Source organism: Rhinolophus ferrumequinum, chromosome 5 (genome assembly GCF_004115265.2).
Source record: "Rhinolophus ferrumequinum isolate MPI-CBG mRhiFer1 chromosome 5, mRhiFer1_v1.p, whole genome shotgun sequence".
In the NCBI taxonomy this organism is placed as follows: domain Eukaryota; kingdom Metazoa; phylum Chordata; class Mammalia; order Chiroptera; family Rhinolophidae; genus Rhinolophus; species Rhinolophus ferrumequinum.
The window spans coordinates 5,491,342-5,517,786 of NC_046288.1; the positions used below are offsets into that span (position 1 = coordinate 5,491,342).

Consider the following 26,445-nt stretch of genomic DNA (forward strand, 5'->3'; position numbering starts at 1 on the left):
ATAGTGGCTGTACCAAGTTACAGTCCCATCAACAGGTTCACTAGGGTTCCCTTTTTTTCTGCATCCTTGCCAACACTTGTTATCTCTTATCTTTTTGATGCCAGCTATTTTAATTGTGAGAGATGATACCTAATTGTGGTTTTGATTTGCAATTCCCTGATAATTAGTGGTGTTGAGTACCTTTTCATGTACCTGTTGGCCATCTGTATGTCTGGTCCTTTGCCCACTTTTTAATCAGGTTTGATTTTGTTGTTTGCTTGTTTTTGTTTGTTTGTTTTGCTATAGAGTTGTCTGAGATCCTTATATCTTTTGGATATTAACCCCTTATCAGACATATAGTTTGCAAATATTTTCTCACATTCCTTAGGTTGCCTTTTCATTTTGTTGATGGTTTCTTTTGCTGTACAATAGCTTTAAGTTGATGTAGTTCCATTTGATTATTTTTGCTTTTGTTGCCTTTGTTTCTGGTATCAAATTTTTGTTTTTGATTTTTGTTTTGTTTTGTAATGATACAGTCCCTGTTTTCTTCCAAATACCAAAAGTCAAAACTGGAATCATTGCTTCTATTCTGGTTCACATGCATATACAAATCAATAGTACACTGGGAACCCTCAAATTATAAGGATGTAGAAAATAAATAATGTATTTTTTCTAATTATATTAGTGAGCACTCATTATGTGCCAAGCTCTCTTCCAATTGATAGAAATGTAAAAATAAGCAAATAATTATCTATAGAATCTCATTTTATAAAACAAATACATGAGATGGCCTGGCTGGGTTGTTTTTAAATCATTAGGAACTGGTGTTAAAAGAGTGAATAGTCAGCCTAATTCAGTGATGGAGTGGGTACTGATGGTGACCAATCATGGTGACAGCAATTATCATTTGCTGGAACTTATTTTTGCCGAGCGCAATGCTAAAACCTTAACACAAATTCTCAGGTATAAATTTAATACGATCTTACAAAGTAGGGTACAATCATTATCCCCCATTTAGAAATAGGAAAACTGAGGTTAGAAAGAGTTAAGTACTGTGCCAAAGCTCATAAAGCAGAGACATCCTGGAGCCAGGATACAAACACAGGCAGTGCCCCATGGCTGAGGAAGAAACATAAAAGCCAGTGCAGCAAACCAGGAAACAAGCACAAGCCTACAGTTAATATGATAACTGAAAGAGTAAGAGACTCTGTCCCCCACTTCCTACTCAGTGGGTGGTCCTAACAAGCCATGCCTTCACTGCCTTCCCTAGGAAGGCTGTGACCCACCGATATTGTGCAGGCTGACCCCAACTTCAAAACTCCTACTGCTTCTGAGTAGCCCCACCACTCAGCATGCTTAAGTGGGAGACCAGCCTCTCCTCTCTGCCCTACCACTAACAGCCCTCACCACCACACCTCTCCTACAGCTGAAACTGCATCCCTGACAGACCCACGCACAGACTGATGAGCTGTGGGCAAACCAGTACCCATAACAGGTGTAAATGTTGGGAAACAATCCCTTTGAATTAATTAATTAGTCATTTAGTGCTCTACTTGGCATTTAATTTAAATATTTTCTTCTTTAGAGCCTATCTAAAGTAAATCCATTAAGGAGGAAATTAATCAAGTCATCTAGTTAATGAAGTCTATTTATACAAATTATTTCAATTCCAGGTTATCAAACTCTTAATCATTCCTTCCCTATGCCAATTCATACTAAAGTTAAAAAAAAAAAAGATGTTTCTATTCTAAGCTAGCTTTACAAATGCCTAATGCTTTCTTCATATTGGAATTACGCAAAAGTAGAATTATGGAGAAATGTTTAATTGGAAAGTAAAAATATCCTCAGTTAATCAGACACTTCACTTTCAGAAATAACTATCAACACTTTTCAGTCTGTTCCTCAAATTTTTTCCAACGTACTGAATTATTTCTACTAAAATTAGACTGTATTTTATATGTTGTTTTAACCTGATTTTTAACAAATTTTTATCTGATTCATGAATTGATCTGCACTTCAGTTCCAAATATCCAACTGCCTAAGTGACACCTCCACGGCACTCAGACTCTAACTGAAGTCGAGACTGAATCCCTCATCTACCACCTTGTCCCAAATCTGGCCACCTTGCAGCTCTTCCTGCCTTGCTGAATGGCCCCACACCAATCTGATTTTACCTACTAAATCACTCTCTAATCAACCTACTCCTCACCATCCTCTCCACCTAGCCCAAACTCCAATCTCACACCTCGTACTACAAAACCTGCTGACTGGCCTTCTTCCGTCCTTTCTGCCTCCTATCCATTCATTCTTCACACTGCAGCCAGGACACTGTTCCCATACGTAAATCTGATCACCTAAAACCCTTCAATTTTCACTTAGCTGTACTTCAAATTTCAGTTTGATCGTTTTGTGGGTTTTTTTTCAGGCTAGTCTTGCAAAACCCCAAGCTTGGTCAGGGTATACAGTTACATCTTTCATAGGACCATTCATTTTCTTATGCTAGTAATTCCACATTTAATTTCTGTGATTGTTTAATTCTCTCACAATAGATCATAAGGCCCAAGAAAGCAGGAACCATGTCTAGCTTGATTTGATATTGTGTAATAGCACAAAGCACGATGTCTAGCTCATAACTGGTGCTCAGTAAACAAATTAACTAGAAATACTAAAAATGAGACAAAAGTCTTATTATCTTTCAAAGGAAATTATTATATGTGCTGTCTTTTAAATTATTATTATTCAGTCAACCTGGTTTGAAAAAATTCGTTTCTTAACCTTTATGCAAATGAACAAAGGGCTCTTAGCTTTGGTTCAGCACTGAGGCTTTAATTCATCTATTCCATTTAATCTCAATATCAAATATTCATCAAAAGACAGTAGGATATGTACTTACACATAAAGAACATATTCCTTTTGAATCAGACAATGTATTTTCACAAGTGTTTCACTATAATGTACTTTTCTGCAAATAGAGAGGTTTCATGTGGTGGGGGTATGCTTTCAGAAAGCATTGCTTCTTTAAAAGGTATATTTCCTCAAGACTGAAAGATGAAGATGTCTACGTTAAAAGCCTGGTCTCCAAGGCTGCCTTCATATCACACAAAGGGAAGCAAGGAATAAGAGATTCTATGACTCATCTACCTGATGAGTAAACACCAATAGGCTGGTGACCATGAAACACCCTAGGCAGACATCATGATTCATTATAACTTGTGGAAATTAAACCAAAATTCGCCCAAAGGAAAAAACTCAGTGTAAACTGTTCAGACTAAAACATTCTAAGGTCTTACAACCTAATGCACATGATTTCTGCAATCATTTTACATTTGGAAAAAGTATATGATGCCATATCTCTGGGAGCACTGTTCTGCAACCCATTCTTTCTGGCATGTAAAACATTTAACTTAATTCCTCATGTTTAGTAATAACACAAATAATCTATGTGAAATGAGAATACCTTATGTATTTCAGTTATTACTGCTTTGCACTAACACATAATTTACTCCAAGCCTCAAGTGTGAACTACAGTCATCACACAGTATCAGAGATTTTCTCTCATTCAGTAGGTTTATTTGGGTTTTGTTTTGCTTTTTTTTTTTTTTTTTTTTTACAGATTTTACAATTCTAAGGATTACAATACATAATCTTAACAAATTAGTATCCGTGACAATAACATATAAAATAGGTCCTGATGCATTCATTTTCCTATGGCTTTTTTCTGTCTTTCACAACATACTCTAGTTTGTTCACTTCTGTTGTTTATGGTTTTTGTTTTTTACATTTTACTGAGATGTAATTAACATATAACTTAGTTGGTTTTAAAATCTTGTCTATTTCAAGGTTAAAGGAAGTTGGGCATCTTTGAAAATTCTGTTTACCAAAAGAGCACCTCTTTGTGAAACTTCAGTTCATAGTAGTAAGAAGAATACCCTTACAAAAATAAAACAGCATCGTATTCTGTATATAGACCAAGTCCTGAACAAGAAATTAGGTCTCCCCAAAAAAGAAGGGGGGATGAAAAGGAAGTTAGCCCACGAATTCTCCAGCCACCTCCACCCTCCAGGATATGGACATTCTAAAAATAATTGACCCCCATGCTGCAATTTAGTGCTTTGCTCTTGATAACAAAGGAATTTAAATCTCAAAACTTTTCTCTTATCGGGCACATACGTGGTCATGCACTAAATAAGGAGAAAAATAGAGCCTTTAAAGAAATTAACTTAGATTTGTATCAATTACAAGCTGTTAACTCGCACTGCAATTGTAGCACCAATCCATTCTTTAACAGACTAGGGTTTGTTAATGTTTTATGAGCTCATTCCAATATCACCAAATAAATTCACCTAAATGATCCTTATTCCAGATACAAAAAACATGTATCTGGATTCTCATCTACAAATGTACAGGCTGTGACTGTCCCCAGAACAAAAATAACACAGTGTTTTTCTCCACATGATCAATAATGAGGGCACAGACTCTTTAACACCTTTGTTAAAATATATATGAACGCGTGTTTTCCACAAACAAGCAGGATACACTCACTCAGACCATCACTTTGCTGGACACCGATTATTTTATTTTTGTTTACTTGCTGCTAAAACAAGTAACATAATGATTTACGTACAGGTAATAATAACATCTGAAAAAGGAAAAACTGCCAGCTTTTCAAATTAAAGCATGTTCCTTACCTTAAACTTCAGGCATTCATGTATTTCAAAGCAAACTGTATTACCACATATTTTAGAAATAGTAATATAAAACGTCCGACAGGGCAGTAATATTATTAACATTGGAGGCACAAAACTACAGCAGTTATTTGTAAGTTAGAAGCTATCAACAAGAGGAATGATGAAAAAGTGTGATAAAATGCCTCTGTGCTAGCTTTACCCCAGCCTGTGCAAACTGTTGCTTGCCCACGATTCCAGTGCATTTTAAGAGTTTCTTTTTCTCAACATTCTTCTCAGGACACTGGCCAGATTGTCCCCAAGGCAATCCTCGGTTCTTTCCAACCAAAGCAGCCAAGAGTCTCCACAACACTCCTTCACGGTGCCTGTACCCCAGTCTATATGTACAAATCCTTCAAAAAGAGTTGAATTGCTATTCCATTCAACTCTTCCTTCGCAAAGAGCAAGAAACATGGAAGATATTTCACAAGGTCATTGCAAAAACACAATAAATATAACATCACTTTTGGTCAAAATACAATTACATCCAACTACGACAAAGGAAATACTTGATACCTCATCTTTAATTAGCTTCAGCACCAAAGATATGAAAAAGAAGACAATGACATGTGTAAGAAAAGGACTTTCTTCTTGCTCATCATCCACACACAATGGCATTTCCCCCCAACTCTAAGTTCCTGATCAGTTATGCCTGAATCTTTGTTTACGCCCTTCCAGTCTCAGGTGACTGGCATGCAGAGGGAAGTGAATGGTGCGTACTTTTATTCTGTAATTTATTTGGAAATTTCTAAATGTACTGTAGTAGCCAGAGGGAAAGACAGGAGTGACCCAGCCTACGGAGGAGAACTGAGGGAAGGTTCACTGAAATTATAAGTAATAAATAATAAAGACAGAACTAGAAAGAAATTCAGACAAAATTCAGTTCAGCACTTCGGAAAGCTCACAAGCACAAATGCATGACTGCTGTTCTAAATGGTGCTAGAGATAACTTGGAAACCATTTCAGTGTTTCATAATTTGGCAAAGTGTGAACTGAGAAAACTGAGAATTAGGTACTAAGAATAAATAAAGTACATGACAACACGTGCACTCTGATTCTCTCTTCCCTTACTAGAAAGCAACAATGTAGAGAGGGAACAAACTAAGAAAGGGCACAGTTTTATGCCCAAAGTAAATCTAGAATATTTTATATTTTAGAAAATCAAGAACTACTCTAAGAACCCAAAACAACCCACACTCATACCATTTTGAACAAATTTGGGTAAATCCTGGTCATTAGAATTATATAGGCACTGAAAGAAAACTTTCTCAGTGATGTGCACTGAACTCCAGTAATTAAAGGATCATGAGCAAAATTATGATTAAGTACTTGAACTTTCTTTTGCTATCATTTGAATTACTGCCTCTGAATCCTACTTCCGCTCCACAAAAAAAAAAAAATAAAAAATAAAATTTGTAATTTTACAAAGCCACAGAGACTAAGTATAAAATTTGCACCTTTGAGAGAATTTGCCCCACTATAGAGATTGATGGCAGGGCCCTGGTTTCAAAGTACAGACCGTCTCAGTGCCACGTGGAGGATTACAAAACACAGACCCTCAGGCCTGGCTCACGGAGATCCTACTGCCCTGGGCTGGGTATCTGTACTTTAAACAAGTGTCCGGGGCGTTTTCATAAAATGGAACACTATTTTTAGGAATTTTATTGTTTAGGAGATCTGTAATTTTTTCTTAACTAAAAAAAAGCCATTTTAAAAGCAACACGGATGTCAAAATCTTTACTCTGAGGAGCTGCCAAAAACAGTAAAAAACACTGCAGGATGATTAGGTCAGAATCAAATTTCAGAGTCATGGAAAAGAGCCATACACCTGACTACACACAATCACTCAGTTTGAATAATGCATCCAACAATAACTGTGAATTTGGATATTGTGATTCTGGATTATTCATTATATTTTTTATAATTACAACATAAAATGGGCCCTTTAATCTAGAAAACTCATTCAAAAATTTCTAATTAATTATATATATATATATATTAAGTATTTCTGGGCAATTAAAATCATGATTTAAAGCTATTTCAGTCCGTGGTGACTGTATTCTTTAGCACTTTTCTACTTGGAAACTGAATTTAATCTGCATGATATAAAACTGTCTAAAAACTTATTTCACATAATAATATTTAAAACATTTTTCTCAGGTTAAAGGATTTTTTAACTTGTATAGGAAATATAATAAAAGACTCTAGAAAATACAGATTCATCATCAAATATGCACAAGAATACAAAGTCTAAAACACAATTTAATAAGTAACCTATGATTTTAATATGCAACTATTTTAGAAGATCGTACAGTTTGCCTTATCGTAGGTTTTTGTGTGTGATCTATTAACTGTGTTAAAGCCAATTGTATTATTTTTCATTGCTGAGTGACAAATTACCCCAAATATCTAAACAAGAACATGAACCACCTTAACCTAACTGATCTTTATAGAACCCCGAACCCAACAATTGCAGGATACACGTTATTTTCAAGTACACATGGAACAGCCAGCAAAAATGACGTTTACTGGGCCATAAGTCTCAATACATGTCACAAGATTTTTGTTTAATTATATTGCTGCATATCTGCATCTCAGTATTCTTCTTACTCACAATGCAACCTCTACTTAGACTGCGGCGCAGGGAAGAAGGATGAGAAAGGACGGCCTGTATTTCATACACCTTTCAGGCACTGGTGCACAGTGATGAACGGAAGGGGTCCATTTAGCTCAGTGTCCTCAGAGCGCTGGTTCCAGCCTCACGAATCTCACTCATACAAACACCCAACACCCACAGCAGGATATTCCAAACAATACAGCAGAGCTGGGCGTATCTCAAAGGCAATCTTATGTAAAGATTTTGGTGCATTCTAGATGCTACAGTTAATGCATCTTTCTGGTGCTTTCTGCTACACAGAAATATATTTATAATCAACTCAAAGACAAAAAGCAAACTAACATTCAATCCTTTTTATTTAAAAGAAAAAGTATGTGTGTGTCTATATCTAAAGAAAAAGAAGGGTCAGGATGCAAATCCCACTCAAATTCTAACAGTTATAAGCTTTGGGCAGGAATGGGATTACAGGTGATTATTTCCTTCTTTATATGTTTATTTTTCCTCATAAGAGGATATATTATTTTTACAGAACCCCCCCCCAGGGAGGAGGGAGGGAGGAGGGAAGAAAGAAGGGAAGGAAGGAGTGGGGAAGGAGGGAGGGAGGGAGGGAAAGAAGGAGGAAAGGAGAGAGGGAGGAGAGAGGGAAATATTGAAAGATCAATACAACATTAGTTCATCTCTTACTAATATTACGGCTGGGACAGGGCATCTATTTAAATCCTTCATAAATCTCTGTAGTTGTCTTAAGCTTTGGAGCTGAACTGCACAATAAATTGACAATAATTTAAGTCTCTGGATGGCACTCTCATGTGGATTGCAGGAAAAGGATTTGACAGTCACCTATTCCTGGCTCACTGAAAAACCCCAAACAGACAAATGGCACCAAGAGAAATAACAGCACATGATAAATGGGCAGAAAAGTTCTGCATGTTTGACACAATGTGCTCCTGGGCCACAGAAGCTACAAAGGACAAATCCCACCATGGCAGGTGCTAGTGAATCAAACATCCCTGAGGGTACACAATATTTGGTACTTGAAGTTTTTCATGTCTTAACATTTCAAGAAAACATAAGACATCCGCCCATTCTGAGGCAGGCACCGTGCTAATGCGGGAGGAAACAAGACAACAGCTGTGCTGACCAGGCTCCTAGCCAAGGAAAGGGCTCCTGGAGGAGGAGGCAAAGGGCCAGTAAGGGGAGCTCCACAGCACAGCCGATTTACCATCTTCCAACCCCATGATGTAACCGCTGTGGTTTAACCTACCCTGTGCGATTACACAGCCTTGATGACACAACTGTGTATGGGGCTGTGGGCCCTTCCATCATTTCCTTGCAAGTCAACACAAAAGAGGGTGTGGCCAAAGCTGGCTCAAGTTTCATCACCTCAGTTACAATAAAGAATTTGCTGACTTCTATCTGCAGAGCCAGATACCCTATCACAAATTCTTAAATTGTTGAGTCATTCCTCCCCCTCTTTCTCCTTCTTCCCCTCCTCCTTCCCTCAAAGAGTACAGACACAAAGGTGGGTACCGGCTAACGCTCCAGTCCTTGTGGGAGGCCACGTTCATGATGCTAAAATCACAGGCTACACGGATGATGGCATTCCAGTAAAAGCACCCCAAGAGCAACATGGAGGAAAGGAAAGCGCCCTCAGAGCCCAGCACACAAGGGAGATCCCTGGGGTGCACGCAGGTTTGGTAACCAGGCACTGCATCACACAGGCCGACAGGTTGGATGGGCCAGTGTGGGGATCAGAACTCAGAGACCAGCGAGCTGTGCCACACAGTGATTTTAAGGACAGACCTGAGTTGTCAGGAAGATGTTATGTTTGGTTAAAATAAGGGAGAAAAACGGCACAAAAAAACCATTTAAAGATATTTCCATTTAAATAGTTTCAATTTTAAAATCCCCAAACTTAGCACTGAATCCCAGGTATCAAGAAAAACATAATACCCTACAGTTCAGGGTAGTGAAGATTCACAATACTTGTTATAAAACAAACACACCAGAGTGAGTGGCCCAAATGTTCTTTAAAGCGTGTGCGTGCGTGTGTGTGTGTGTGTGTGTGTGTGTGTGTGTGTGTCTAAAAACAGAAAGGAAAGTATTCCCGCCTATCCACTCCCTCCCCAACCTTCACAAAATGCACTCAGAGCAGCTTCCCCTGGACTTGAACTCACTCTGTCTTTATCATCTGCTACGTCACAGAGGGTGTCATCAAGGTCCAGTATTCCTCCATCTCCATGTTCCAGTCGATGCACCTGTATCCAGTAACTTGGATCCTGTACAAAAGAACGGAGACATCAAATACAGGCAGTGAGCATCACCAAAAGGAAATGCAACAATTTTAACTGCAAGAATGCCCTGCCATGGAAAGGAATCAACAACATTGCAATTGATGGAAAATTCAGGTCACTCCCTATCTCTGCTGTTGAGGGGTTTTTCCTTTTCTTTTATGATGGAGTCACTCATACACACTCTTTCCTTTGGCCCAGATGTTGCTACACTATTAGGATAGTAACTGCAGAAACCAGCAAAATGCACTGCCTCAGAAATATCGATTTCTCTAAAGTATGCTTGGCTTCCTACTACCCACCTCTGAATCCAATCCACAGAAATATTCTAATAAGCAAGCAATGCACAGTGTATGTCTGAAAAACGAATGTCACAGCCTATATTTCTGAATAAAAGGAGCTTGCTCAAAGTACTCCCTACTAACAGGCATGAACACACTGACATGGGATAATGCGGACAAGCCTGGAAGTGAACAAAGCAAGCTCAGAACAATGTGTGTGGTTTGAGCTTATTTTTGTAAAAGCAAAATTACATACACTTGTATATGTGCGTATAAAAATGTACAAAAAAAATACACACCAAAATTTGCAGTGGTTATCGCTAAAACGTGGGATTAGAAGTGAAGGACTTCATTTTCAATTTCATACACTTCTACATGGGGTATGTATTATGTGTACATGTGTACATGCAGATATACATACACACAATAACAAAAAATGTTTTAAAATTATTTGAAGAGAAGAACATAGTTGTTTTTAAACTTCCATAATCGTTCTCATTTGTACACTCAAATGAAAATACACTACTATATGTTCTGGCACTAGCTAGCAGCTCAATTAGCTACAACACAGAATTACTAACAAAAAGTTCAAGGTAACAGTCCATTTTTCTTATCTAAACTGTGATATTAAGTACGGTTCTTTCTTAAAGAAGCGGCTGGGAGGGAGGAGACGAAACAGTAATGATAGTTAAATAAGGATTCCTAGACCCTACCCCAGATCTACTGACTCAGACATACCAGAGGTGAGAGCAGGGGATCCATCCCCTTAAGAAGCCCTCCAGGAGAATCTCTAAAGCCTAAGACTTACTAAAATGGAACTCTCATAAAAAATGCATGATTACCAATCCTTGCCATTTTTATCCAGCACAGAAAGCAGCTCAGACTCTAATTCTCAAACTTACCAAACATTATCAGAAAAACTACCAAGCAAATAGCCTATCGTTACTCTGCACCCTCATCTATCTGGACTTCTTTAAAAGGAGATTCAATACTCAAATCAATCGTTCACCCAGAATGCAGAGAGTAAATAAACACACACGTGCGACACACCACATGCGACACATACACACCTCCCTCAGCGTCCCTTTCAATCACAGGGCCTTACTCTGCATGGTTCCCTGATTACAGTGTCATGCAGACAGCCCTCAGGAAGCCAGCTGCTGTGAGTCTGAGTGCTCCAGAATTTGTCATTTCTAGATTTGTTGAGCCATCAAAGAACGAAGTCCCAAGCAAACTATACTCCTACTCTTCCGTACCAAATGGTATTAACTCTCCAAGGGAAAGTGGGAATAATTAACATCCTGAGGGTCACTAGAGAAAAGGCATCCCCTAACTACCATTCCCCAGGTGGGGAGATCCACCTGCCTCTCCCCACCCTCCAGCAAGCTGTCAACTTAAATATCAGCTGTCATTTCTAAAACACTTTCATGCACACAGAAGCAGACTGACCTCTAAAACGTGGCCTGGATTAAGCCCTGCACAAAGGTACACCCTCCCCACCGTGCCCAGTGCCTCCAGTGCCTGGAGGCCCACCTTATCCGCCAGGCTACTCCTTCCTATCCAGTAAAACTCCTCAATCATCCTCTTCTCCAAGAGCTATACCTGAGCGGAACACCCCAAAACAGGTTTAAAAGTCCATCTCCAGCTTCACTGTGTGGAAAACAGTACTCAGATGTCAACTGCGAGCCATTAAGGGCTGCTAATATTTTATTTTTATACATGCTAAATTAATAGTACAAAACCTTCTGTTGACCCTCCTTTGCATCTAATTTCTACACCAATTCTCTGATCCCGTTTACAGCAAAAATTTTTAAAGATTCGTTTTCTCAGATTCTTCTCTTCCCATAACCCCATGCCAGTCCAGCTTCCTCCCCACCACACTCCCCGAACTGTCCATCAAGGTCACCAACAGCCTCCATGTTGCTGAGTGTAATGGTCCACACACAGGACTCATCTTCCTTGATCTATCAGCAGAATTTAATGTCACTCCCTCCTCCTTGAAATCCTCTATGTACTTGGTTTATAATCCTTCAACTGTCTGATCAAGAATTATCTAATTCTGAGATTCAGTTGTTGAGGGGTCCTGATTCACTGGTCAGCTATGCCAAGTAGCCATGACAACGCCATGCCAAAGCAAATTATCAGGCTGACAGTCAATAAATGTCACTCCATAAAACATGCTGAATGGAAGGAAATGACTATTTGGAGAGAAGGAACCCAGAGGGGAAATCATTAGTAATCCCAAGAGAAGATACTAGACACACACACACACACACACACACACACACACACACACACAGCAACAACAACAAAAAGTCAGATTTGAGAAAGCCACATAAAAATGATCTCCTCCCACAAGAGTAAAAAATCCAGGAAGGATATTTTGAGAAACACACTCTTTGAAACAGCAGTCTCTCAGGAGATTTTAACTGGCAGCTTTCATTAACACTAATCTCTCTCAATAGATAGAGTACTTGCTGTATTTTCAAGGGAATAGTCAAGTACCCATCAGGGAAAATTGTTTTCTAAAAGTTAGAGCATCCATGTTGATTACACTTCGTGGTAGTTTACACTAAAAAGTTTGAAATAATAATACTAGAATCACAGTTGTCCTGGCTACAGAAACTTAAAAATGTCATTGAATAAAAAGACGTCAAGCCACTTTTAAAAACAGCAAAAACACAAATTCTACAATCAGTATACTTGTCGTTGGGTTAAAAAAAAAAACAACATGACACAATGCTCAATAAGAATGTTTCTCATTTAGGATGTGCACATTTAAAATAACCAAAGATGTGAACACTAACAATAATTTTACATTATGATGAGTAAAAGTCCATCACACATGAGCAATAAACAAGGAAAGAAGTTCATCCATCAAGTGGCTGGAGAGAGATCTACCAAAAAGCAAATGTCCCAGTCAGGCAAAGTTCCCCAAAGATGGGTCAGAGCCCCGAGAAGAAATCTGCAGACAAACCACCCAACAATCACTGTTCTTCATTCAGATGAAGAAACGGGCTGGGAAAGCAGTGGAGGGAACATTTGTAAGACCTGCTGAGAATGAAAGCATACGTGATTTGATCAGATGCAAGTTTATTTGATCAGATGCAAGATCTGATATCTACTCCACTGCAGGACACAGTAAGAGAAAATAGTACAGGAAAAGTCCGAATGAAAAACTGACTCCTCTCCCACCTTCAGGAAAGCTCTTATTCTCCATAAAGAGAATAATCACATTATACAGCAAGAGAATGAGCTTTTGTGAGTTGTGACCTGGGTAATACAAAAGCTCTGCATATTTTATGCCCACGCAAGTTTCAAGAAAAGTATCTGCAGTTAGAAACAGCGCCCAACTCTTGTATTACCGTGGCATACAGTAAATGGTCAGATTTTTCAAGTGAGAATATACGTGTAAATGCTAAGCCTAGAAAACTGAAAATTTTATGTTGATTTAAAAAAAAACACTGAGTGCTTACTATGTACAAAGCACTGATTGGGCAAAGTAACAATCATTCCCTACTGTGAGAAATTAAAATTGATCAGATAAGACAAACAGTCAAAAAGAGGGACACCACGTGTCTTCAGAAAAATAGACATAAAAACGCTTCGTGAGTTCAGAAGTGGGGAAGACAAGATTTGAGATGAGGTTTTGGCAGAATCAGATCCTAACAGGTGAACGAACTGAGTAGACATGTCAGAACATCAGAACACAGAAGACAAACAGAAGATTGGGGGGGTGAGGGAGAGAGGGAAGCTTCCAGACAGCAATAAAGGCACCACAATGAAAGGATAAGGAATCAAAATGGGTTTGACCTTCTCAAGAATAACACTCTAGATGAAACGGAACACTGACTTCAAAATTCCTAGGAGAAATTGTCCAGGAGTTAGGACTGTACATCTTGCCCAACAACTATCAGAAGCGTGTGAGTAGAAGTAGAAAAAGGACATTTTAAAACATGCAATGTCTCCCCGCCAAAAAAAAAAATTACCCTCTCTGTGACTTCCTCAGGTTAGTGCTCTAACAAAACAAGAAAATAAACTATGAATGAGGATGGGTGGCACATGAAAACAGGGGACCTAACACAGAAGAAACTCCCCAGACGTCACAGAGATGGATCCCAGGCTGTGGGCTGTGCACCAGGTGGAAGGCGACCAGTCCAGATCGGAGCTGGCCAGATGCTCCATGTGAAATGTCTTCAAGACGAAGCCAAGAGAGGATTTAATATAACTGAACATAATAAAACGCTACTTTAACAACTGGCAAAGCTGTGGTGGAATTAGTTGTAAATTCATAGAAGACCAACCAAAGGAAAAAACGTTGCTCGTTCCAGCAAAAACATGAAAGTTGTGAAAGAAAGAAAAATTAATCAAGGTATCTTCTGTCATACATGGTTCAGGTATGAGCAACTTTTAATAATGAAACTAATGTGAACATCGAATATTTAATCAAAATTGTAACTACTTTTGGGGGAAAGAAGTCTAAAAAGTGTTTGAAGGGGGCGAGGATGGGTGTGTGGGTGTGACAGAAAGACAGACGGATCGAGAGATCCAAGAAGTGGCTGTGAGAGGAGTGGGGGCAAAGCATACATGGGGCAGTGAAACAGGGTTAAATCTTCTGCATTAAGTCAAAAGATGACAGCACACTAAATTTTAAAAAGAAACAATATAAGCAATTTACACAGAAATATGGAGGTAAATATCGAAAGAATCAGGCACGAGAGTTGGGAAAGGTGACATCTCAGAGTGCTGCTTTTTCCATCACAATCCTAGCTGTACTACCTGACTATGCACATAATACTGAGGAGAAAGACCAAAGAGAAACAGTTTGAAAAATTCCTTAAAATCATAGGCATGGCATGCAGCTTAAAGTTTAGCCTCTGTTCATCTTCTCAGCCAAAGGACAATGACGTTGCCACGACAAACGAAGTCACTGTTAATGACATAAATAGAAAACATTTCATTTTTAAAGTCAATAGACGAGCACAACCGATAGGAATTGAGCCTCGTTCTAGATTCTTTTGTATCTCTCCAATTTACTTAAACCAAAAACAAAACATTTTAAAAATATATTCTGAAGTTCTCTTGTTTTTAATGTATCATTTGTATTGGAAGATAGATGTGATACATGCAATGTTGACTTTACCTGCTTCAATCAGTTCCATTTCTGAAATGCCTAGTTTTTAATCAGTTTTATTACAGCAACAGTGTTGAATATTAAATAGATTTTGGAGGTGGGGGGAATGCTTCTCAATAAAGGCATAATACACAGATAGTCAGAAATCATAGCTGATGTTCAACAATAAAATAATGACCTCGATCACCATGAGAAAGTTACTAACATGTAATAGTAAATGCACTAAGCTCTGCACCCCATTTTTCCACTCCAAACCACACCCAGCACCCATACCAACACCTCATCACAACAGAACACAGAGCACATCACAAACCTGCAACCTCCCTTGAAGAGATGATGGCTTTATTTAATATGCCAATCAAAGAAGAAAATGGCAGCATGGCACCAAAGGTTAATTCCAACCTCAAAGAAATAACTTCCTGGCATTTTGGTTTATTGCAACTGGCACATAACCTCCCATAGCCTGGTAATGTGGGAAATCAACCCATTATTGAGTTCTAACTCTTACATAACTTTCGTAACAACGTAGAGATTACTTTCGTCATGCATGCACCACAATTCTTGGGCCACTCCACATAAGCTGAGGACACGGCCTCAGATCACAGAGCTGGCTCGAGACAGAGCCAAGGCCAGAATAAGATCTGGAGTACCCACCAATTACATGTGCACTGTTTTACAGTTTTAAAGATGCATTCGTGTGCACTATCTAATGTGGTGGGAGGATTTATAATCCCTATTTTCAGATGAGAAAACGGAGACTCAGAGAGTTGTAAGTTGCTGATAAGACGTCACAGTGAATAAATGCTGTCAGCAAGAAATCCATCCTAGGTCTGCAGATTCATTTCCCGCCCTTTCTCAGACCCACACAGATGGTTTTCAAACAACAGCGCCAGAGCTGATTGTCTTCTCGCTACAGCCTCTTCTCCCAATTTCTTTATATTTTGCATAATGGGGCGGTACATAAAATAGTTTTAATTTTTAAAAAAGGTTTTGACTGTTATAAAAAAAAAATCACGTTTCAAAAACTGCTCACCAAAATATATTACATGTCCTAATGACATCCATGATTTAAAACAGTGGTTCTCAAAGTGCGATTCCTTTCCAGCATCAGCATCACCAGAGAACTAATCAGAAATTCTAACGCTTGAGCTCCTCCCCAGTCCTGCTGAATGAAAACCTCAAGGAGGGGGCCCCCCCCACCCCCGCAATCTGTGTTCAAACAGCCCTCCAGGTGATCCTGACCGACACCCACGTGACACCCACGTCTGAGAACTCCGAGTCTGACTGAGAAGGGGGCGGGGCCTGGAATACTTTGCATTTCGTCTGCGTATTATTCCATATTATCGTTCCGCTCCTAAATTCATGGGTCTAGTGCTTTCACCCACACTTCTTAAATCAGATGTTGGTAACTGCATCGTAAAAACGGTTACCATGAACATACACGTGCATAATTTGTCTCCAATGATAACCAGATAGATAAATTTTGGTGCTGACTGTCAGTCTGTTTCTCAGAACCGGTTCAACTCCACGCTCTACGCAGAGGACTGTAAAACCCACCTCTCTAGACCAAAGCCCTCCCAACACCCCAGCCTCAAACATCCACCTCTCACTGCTCGTCACCTTGGGAGCTGTCTGAATCCCCCCAAGAAACTACTTTTAACAGCTTGCTGGGACATTTTAATGTAATGAGTAAAAGGACATGCGAGAATAACTGATGACTGAGCAATGTTTTTATCAAGTCCTATTTTAATTCAAATTTATTACACTTATTTTCCTTATCTTCCCCCTAAAAATAACTTCCTGACTTCATTCCTACTGGCAGCCCCATCCTCCTCTGTTTTAACCTAATCAAGTCATAAACCTAATTTTCTCCACAGAAAACACAGGGGAAAGAGAACACGTTAAATGATACCACAAGGAAGCAATCGGAAACTCCAGAACGTGACACTTTTAACAATACAACTGTACTGGTACCTTTAAAATTAAAAAAAAAAAAAAAAAGGAATCTATATCATCGGATATCTAAGCGCAATGTGAAATCCTAGAGTGGATTCTGCATCTGCAGAAAAAAATTGTGAAAATGACAGTACTGGGACAACTGATGAAATCTGTTGTATTAGGCGACAGAATTGTGTAATAATTGGGAAATTTCCTATCCAGTAATTATATAAAAGTATATTCTTGTGTGTAGGGTTTAATAAATGCTGAAGTCTTTAGAGGCTGAAAAGTGTCACAGTATCTGCAGTTTAATCTCAAATGTTCAGCACAGAAATTAGTATTAGTAGTAATAGCAGTAGTATTACTAATATATATACATACACACACACAGTATTAGTACTAATATACACACACGAAGAAAGCAAATGTTAGCAAAATGTTAAAAATTCGTAAATCTAGATAAAGGGGTTCAATTTATTATTCTGTAAAGTTTTTCCAAGAGAAAACGTTCAAAGTATATCATTTAAAAACAACAACTAAGGTACTGTTGGCATACAGACTAAGAAGGCATAACCACATTCAAGGTGTAAGCCTTGACTGAATCTTTGTTGAGGTTAAAAAAAAAAAAAATCACTGTAAAAGACATCTTGGAGACAGTTGGGGGAAATTTAATATGGATTTGATGTTAAATACTATCAATAACAAAACATTCATTTTCCTAGGTACAATAATCGTTTTGTGGGTATGTAGGAGAATATCCTTGTACATTAAAGTATTTAGATAAAGTGTCATGATGCCTGCTACTTTAAAGTAGCATATAGTGTGTGTGTGTGTGTGTGTGTGTGTGTGTATCATTCAGAGTGCAACCAATAAAATAAAAATCATCCCAACTATTTTAAGCAGAGGGAAATTCATATAGAGAATGGTTTACAAAATGTAAGAGTTGAGACTCAAACAAGGAAGGCGGTCGGGTGGGGGCAATCCGCTGATTAGCGGGAAGCTACCACCACCTCTCGGCTAAAGGAATAAAGGGAGGTGTCCCCAGAGCCCAGGGCTAGGGTGCTGTGGCAGAAGCGGGGCCTTCAGGAAAGAGACTCAATGCCCCCCACCCCCCCCGACAGAGACACAGCCTAAGCGGAGGGAGTAAAATCGATGCCAGGGCTTATCACGTGATGGGCCACCCACTTCCCTCTCTACCTCCCAGTGGCCAAATCCAACCAGAAGTCAATTGACACAACTGTACTTTGTACGACTCTCTCAACCACTGTTTGAGTTTTTCCTAACAAACTGGGAAAACAGATGACTTTTAAACAAATTTAATGACCCAGGGTTCCTAAGTGTACAGGAAGCCAGCATTCTCACATGCTGCTCCTGAGTCCTAAACTGTCACACGGGATGGGCGCTACAAGGAGATGGAATTTGGTATCATCAAAATGCTTAAAATTGAACATACCCATTGACCCAGGAATGTAAAATGTGTGTACACACAGTCAAGATGTATATGTTAACTCAGATATTTTAATAAATAATAGAGAGTAGAAAACCTACTACTAGAGATCCAACAATAAGAATTAGGCTGAGTAGATTAAATCACTGAAACACTATACAGCAATTTAAACGCTGTGCACAGGATGCTGTGAAGGAAGCATCATCTTCAGTCTGAAGACAGTGTTACCTATAGGTACAGACAAAAGACAAGAACTGCCTACACAATGGGCAGTCCGTGCCTATATGTTCTGACTTTCCATAACAAACACCTATGTATGCTTTTCACATTTTTATCATCTTAAATAGCATAACTAGTGAAAACCTTTCTTCCTTTCCCTTTCCTTAATCTCTTGTTCTCAATAATGTACCCTCTAACTCATTATTGCTTCTAGAGTCCTATCTTTTCAGTCCTGCCCTGCATCTTGCTGCCACATCTATAGTCACAAAATATCCACTGCATCATGTCACTGTCCTGTGACATGAGTAATTTTCAGTGACTGACTACATTCTAAAGGTCAAAACCCAACATCCTTGGCCAAGTACTCAACACTCTTCCCCAGCCTGCTTTTTTTCCTGGCTCTCCACACCTTCCATCACAGCCCTTCCACCCTCCCACACAGGCCTTAGCGCTGACTTACCATATCTGGGTTTTCAACTATTCTATTCACTGACAAACCCCAAGCACCAGAGACAGAGTAGATGCTCAGTAAATATTGGCTCAGTGAATTGATTAATCCTTGGGGTTTTTTTTGTTGTTGTTATTCATTTTATTCCATACATCTGGACCTCTCCCTTCCCTATAGCTCCAACTACCCAAACTGTATGTACCTTTCCAAATCTAGATCAAAACCACAGCCTCTATGAAATGTACCCCAACCCCAAAGAATTTATCCAACCCACATATTTGTCACTTAATAGCCTATGTCCTTGCACATGTGTAGCTTTGTTTATCTCTAGATAAGTTCCCCAAAGGCAGGGACCATACATCTTTTGCCTTTTTTTTTTTTTTTTTTTTTAGCACAGAACAAAGAACAAAGCACCATGTTGTATAAATACTGTGTTTTTAAAATAAATAACCCTATTGGATAAAGGGAAAAAATTAAACGAGCGTTTCTCAGAGAATATAATCACAAACACAGGTTTGTGCTCTCCTAAATGCCCAAAGAAATGCCACGGACGTGCTGCGCCATGTCAGGATCAACGCCACCCCTTCTACCCCGCTCCCATCCACCTGTTATCCTCTGACACCCAGGGCTGGCTCAAGAAACACTGTGTGATTATTCTAGCTGACATTCCAGACAACATGTCAGATATAGGGAAAGAAGACATCCAGATATTGTCCCCCTGCAATGAAAAGGAACCCGAATCCCAGTGAAAGCACCTTCATCTTACCCCCAGAGGCTGAGTCCCCGGCATCACTGACCTGGAATACCAGGCAGAAATGAGTTTAGGCCTGGATGAACCTACCTATTACCAAGCAAAGAGAGGGCGAGACAAAAGCTCACCTTGGCCAACCAAGTTCTTCCCTCTCTAGTCCTGGTAAGAACATGCAAGGGCACGGGGGTGTTGGTACCTGATGAGCCACTAGACAGTGGAGAGAAAGTTATACTGATGGAAGGGAAAATGTGAGGTAGTGCATATGCAATATATCCAAGCCCAAGTCCCAAAAAAACAATGTGGACCTATGGGATATTCAGCTCCAGAACTTAAATCTCTCCAAGCCTTGCCACAATCAGCACTACGGAAGTAGGCAGCTGGCACTGTGCCCGCCTCCTGGCCCATTCCATTCCTGCGCCCTTACTCTGCAAAGGGGCCAGTGGTGGGGGCCATCCACTACTGGGAACTTTCTTGTGGGTCACTCACATTCACATGTGACTGTCTCCACACCAATCATTCAAGGTGAACGTGTTCAGCTCCATTTGTAGATGAGAGGACTAAACAGGAAACCCTAACTTGTCTAAGATCATCACACACAAAGCTGAAGAGGAAAGGTAATTTAAGCTCAGACATCACTCCAACTTCTAAATCGTGCTATTCCCTTGGATGCATTGCCTATTGTAGGAGAATCAAAACAGCTTTAAAGGTCAGAGGTACAAATTGGAAGGAAAAAACTGATGGAGATTAAGTCCTTTTTATTCTTTTATTCCTTTTTTTTTTTTTTTTTGGCTTAGATTGGAGGAAAAAAATAACAAAAAATCAATCACCCACCAGCTAATATATCTGACTAACTTTAACATGAGGAAGTAATGATTTACATCATGTTACCTATCAAAGATACACAGATTTAAGAAACATTTCATTTCAGTCATGCACTAGGCAGTGCTGGATTCAAAGCTGTAGAAAAAACAATGCTTGAACATTAAAATAGGGCCTCAGGCACCTGAAGGTAGGGACCCATCCTGCGCCTTCAGGGGCATAGTGCACAATGCAGCTAAGACATTAACTACTTATTTTATTGTATGAGATCCTTTAAAGCTAACTAAAACAGTGAATGTTTTTCTAGTATCTACAAAAGAAGTAACCAACTTAAGAGATCCTTAAGCTTAGTCAATCAGCTTAACAAAAGAAAAACCCACCCTCTCATATTTACTTTTCAACTAGCAAACAAGAGAGGCTGACTCAGATCAAAAGAATTTCTCTGACCTGGAAAGAAAACCTCACTAAAACATGATAAACTCTAAATAGCTTGGAATTTTCAAACAAACCGACACAAATTTGACCCTAAAGCAGCTCTCCACTCCTCCCCTCATATTACTTAATCCCAGACCACCTCCCAATTTTTCTTAAAGAAATTATGTCAAGCTACTTAAAAGTACACAGTTAATACCTTATTCCTGGCCATACTCAACACGACCATCAGAAGAAATATTCCTGAACTAATACAGAAGAGAAGACCGTAAGGAAACAGTGTGTTTTGCCAGAGGACTTGCACCTACCTCCGACTTCCTCTTTGGAAGCCTGAGCAAACAGTTATCCGGCTGTCCCCTGTCTCTCTCATTCCCAAATCCAGCAGATCCCACTCTGCGTGGGGTCCAGCGGAACATCCCACAGCACCACGACATCGCAATACGAGCGCGGGTGGCCCCACGGCAGTGCACACTAGACAGCGGTGCTTAGAATGGGGCTGAGACCACTGGAAGGGTGCCGGAGCCTGTCCCCAGTGTCTCCTCAGGACTGCTAATGCCAGGGGTGGGGCTCCCTTGTCTTCCCAGGAAACTCCTACCACCAGTACACGAGGATCCATGATGGTATCTTCAAAAGATTTGCCAAAGACCAGATAAGGCACCTGAGTCTTATTACCATGGAACGTGCGTCAGCTGTGCTGTTAGGAACGATTTTCAGCGGGGAAGGGAACAATACAGACAAAGGGCACATATACGTACATTCGTATACACCAAAGTATGAGCCAGTCATCGTAAGGTCTGCTTATTGCGCAAACTTGTTACCACCGCTTGTTTGTGCCCTCCTGGAAAGCCATCCCCATCTCTTCACCTGGGGAAATCTTATCCAAATTTCAATTTCTACAACATCTATCTCTTAGCAATATCAGTCTTCAATCCCACTTTATCTTCTGCCCCACATCTCTGCTGCACTTACAACAATGTCTTGAAGACGTGCAAGTTTATCATGTTATAACTTATCACCCTAATGGTAAGACAGGTTAGTTAGTATGATTGCTAGATAACTAGGTAGGTCCCTGGTAAAATAAACAAAAGACAGCCATATCCTAAAACTTCAGGTTTTGAAACCACTCCTTTGCTGTAGGACATAATGTAACAAGGCCTTGAGGTGAATCATAAAATTCATTTTGGCCTGACAAATGGAGCAGACCTGATAGATAAGAGTGGGTTACTTTGCTAATTCCTTTAGCATGGGCAAGCAGAATAAACCTGGTAGACGAATTTCATTATAAGACTCCAGTTCCCTTCTCTAAACCATTCCCCTTCCCCAAACAGGCAAAGGGAAGGTATAAAGGTAGGAGCTTTTGCCTCAGTCACGGGCATCCCCCATTCGGGACCCCCTCCCACTCGGGAGCTGCAACCTCTTCTCCTGCCTCTAATAAACTATCCTCTTTTTAAAACTTTTTGCCTCTCCCTGGTCCGTGTTTCCATTCTTCGGTTTCACGAGACAAGATCCCAGCCCGCACTCAGAAACTGCCGGCAGATCCAACATCACTTCATCGATGGGACTGTGGAGATTATTCTTTATTCAAATATTTACGGAGCACCTACTATGTGGCAGTTCACGGCAGTAAATTGTTTCTACCCTCCTGGAATCTTCAGTCTAGCATATGACACAACAAGGACTCTTAAACCTAACCCCCACACCCCAAAGCATCATTAATACACGTCACTAGTTATCTCAAACTAAAGACCAATCTGTACCCTTTCTTATTTGTTTCAAAATTTGTTGGCGTTTAGATTTTTCCTAAAAGTCCCTAATGTGACTCATGACTTTATCTGGGCCCATCTGGTTAATTTCAAATGCATTTGAAATGGGGAATATTTAAACAAGGATTGCAAGATACTTTATGAAATATATGTAAAGGAGATTACATATGCTAATGCCATGTAATTGCTTAATTCCTTAAATACATGGTTAGTTCTCCGTCCTTACAAAGTTTTCCCTTACAAAGTATTTGAAATTTAGGTACCTGTGCCTTCAATTTATTCCATCTAAATGGAATACATAGCATCTCAAAAAAAAAAAAAATAAGCACTAAAAACATAGCAAGCACAAATACAGTAGTCTGTACTACTACTATTCTGTTGCATGGTTAAAAGTAAAGTCTCTGATAAAAAAAAATTTAAAAATAAAAAACCCATGGAAGCAAAGAAAAAAATTAGCTCTATGGGAACTCAGGCAAAACATAATTATACAACTGGTAATTAAAGTGTGAAATGGACTACCTCAAACAACAATAAAACTTGTAACTATAAACTTATCGGACGGGGTGGAGATAACTAAACAGGAGCAAAGCTAGTTTGTGGAGCTTTAAAGATGCAGAGATAGAACAGGTGCACCAAGAAAACCAGGACTTTAATGACAAAGGCATCTATCCTGTCATGTATCCTGTCTATCAGCAGCCACAAAAAAGGGTAATGAAATTGCTAAGTGGGCTGACACGGCACAAGTCACTTCCTCTTTGCAGGCACTGAGGACCTTGTGTGTAAAATGAAGGGATTAGATTATCTCTGAAGTTCATCCACTTTTCAGCCAGTTTCTGATGCTATATCAAGAAAGTTAAACACACTCCAGGCTGCTTCCCTTTTCTAAGTGGAAATAAGGTAACCATTCCCCCGGACTACTATAATTTGATCTTGAAAACAACTTGTAATGCAAAATTGAAACAGCCTCACCTTTCCTACAACAAGCTCTGTTAAATATATGTTTATAAACATGTGTCCTCACAGCAGCAGAATTCTAAGCCCTGTAAATGCCACGGGCCTGGAACAGCTTTCCACACCAGAGAGTCTGGTGATGGTGTTAGAACCACAATGCTGCTCCATCCACAGGAGAAAAGCACACGCAGGAGGCAGGGCCACAGCTCCCAGGCACGTTACTGAGAGTCCTGTCTGCAGGGCCAGCCACTGATATGGAAGACCATCCACATGGAAGCTTGTAATGACTACAAACGTCTCCTCACTGAGCGCACACTACAACTACTGGAGATAACGACAGGCTGGTACGTTCCACACAACCAGCCAATGAAGAACTTAACACTCAGACTGCAAGTCACTGTGTTTTGAAATAAAGAGAGTGCAGCCCAGTCTATGATGACACCTCTGTTCTCTCAGACTTGAAGATCAATTTTGGGAGGCTAACCGTAGGTATGTGGCAAGTTCACCAACAATACACAATTATCACAATTAAATGCCAACCAAGTGTTACAGAAATTATAAAAACTCAAACAACATGAAAGACAAAGAACACGTCATGAAGGAATTGTTTCATCTCCATCAGAGGAAATCTTAGCACAAGGTGAGGAGGCCAAAAAATGCATGGCATGTTTGAACAACGGGGAGTAAAGCCTGGACACAACACATAGCGTCACACTTGTCTTTGACTACATTTGCTTTCCTGCTGGTACCGTGACAATACCGAGCGAAGCTGGCTACACACCAGCTCCCTGCTAGGGCTAGACTGACGCAGGCTCTTTGGACCTGTGTGAAAACTGATGGTGCACAAGTCCTACCTTTCGCGTCATCTCAAGTGTCACATTTGTTCTACACAACTATTAAAACAAGGTAATATGTCACCAACAGAAGCAGCAAATGTGAACCCACAATTTGATATTTGAAGAGGAAAAAGCATTTCAGAAGACCGCAAAACAAAGTATTTTTAATTCTAAAATTTTAAGGATTATGTGATTATCGTGAGTCTCCTCCCATTCCTCCTTTTTCTTAAAGGTAAAATCCCTTCTGTATGAAACTCGCATTCCTCAAATTTGTTCAACAGTTCCTTCAAACATTCCTTCAGAGTATTATAGCAGCTCTTCCTGCTTATCAAGACTAAAGTAAAGAGCTGGTCAACAGGACTACACAAAGAAAACAAAATTTGTCTGACAGCTGAGGCCACAAATGTGTTCATATGAGTGCAAAACAACAACCCACTTTCTTAGTTAGATCTGCTCAATCAGGTGTTTCCATAGACCCCTCTTCCCTTCTTACTGCTAAGACATTTCAAGCCAACTTGAGATTTGGACAAAGAATTTAACTGCAAGTTCAAGACTTCCAACTTGCAGAGCTGAGTAATGAACACTACACATATGACTTAATTAGCATAAAATTAGTACATCCATATGATGTGAAACAGAATTACAGAAACCATTCTTACTGAAAATCCATGATGCCACACGAAAGGCAGAGCCCATGTGGTTCAGGTGACTATGTGTTTTGATGCAAAGCCTCAGTTGCATTCCGGTACAGGCCTGCCCCACAATCACGTGACATTCCTGCAAAAACTTGTTTCTATTTTGGATGGACCAACAAACAAGAGGACTGGCACCAACATTTCAGTTCATGGTACAAGGTGTGTTAGAAAACAATTTCTCCCTCAAGTAAATAAATACAGTGTGGATTACTGAGACTCGTTTTTTTCTTACTTTTGAAAAAAAAATTGCCTTGGAAATAATGTCATTTTGTACTGTGTTAAGAATTGTTCCCAACTAAAGTCATAAAAATGTTCCAAATTATTTAGCAAGGTGAAATCTATCCAAATTTAAAAAAAATAACTTGTCTTTAAGAGCTGTCATTCTCATTTAATGAGAAGCCACAATGTTATGAAGTAAAAGAAAACACTTTCAGACTAATTAGAGGGCATTTGATAAAACTTTGTGCTGCATCATTCCAAAATGGCAATATAAATACCCTGACAAGGGTGATTAATTTATTCTAAATCTACACCAAATATTCAAAGTACCCTGGAAAAAGCTCACCTAAGGGAGTACGATACTGAAGCAAAATTGAACTGGTTTATATACAAACATTGAGCAACATCACACGTTAGAAAGACCAATGGCAACCTAAAAAAAGCAATTCTAGAGCTGAGGAGATTGCATTCTAAAAATAACAGAACTCTAATTTTCAAATTGTTTTTTCCTGAATCTCCATGATGTCTTTGAAAAGAATTAAACAATTATGGAAAGAACGGAGTGCAAAGTAAACTATGTGAAAAGAAGAACAATAATAGAAGCTAACACTGCAGGAATGCTTAAGAGGCACATGTGACCTGCTGGGACAATGCAGGAACCTGACCTTCTCCTTCACCCCCACCTCTGCAGATGGGCACCCCCTCAAGCACACTGAGCTGGACTGAGGAGACTGTGAGGAGGGGAGCCCTCCCTGCAAGTGTCTGCAGTCCACAAGTCATGGCTTACGTAACAAGGATCACTACACTCAGAGTCACTGGGGAGCAAGGCATCACTGCTCCGTATCTCAAAGCACAAACTGATAGTGGTGGACTGGCATGTCCTGGAGTTGTCGAATTCCAA

At 39.6% G+C, this 26,445-nt stretch overlaps 1 protein-coding gene across 13 annotated transcripts in view; it reads right to left on the reverse strand.

Annotated features, from left to right (window-relative positions):
* PARD3 (par-3 family cell polarity regulator) overlaps positions 1–26,445 on the reverse strand; it is a 609,985-nt gene that overhangs the window by 499,625 nt on the left and 83,915 nt on the right. For all 13 annotated transcript variants that reach the window (XM_033105853.1, XM_033105850.1, XM_033105852.1 and 10 more), the window contains exon 2: positions 9,498–9,599. In XM_033105853.1, the coding sequence (XP_032961744.1) occupies positions 9,498–9,599 (102 nt within the window). The remainder of the gene's footprint in view (positions 1–9,497; positions 9,600–26,445) is intronic.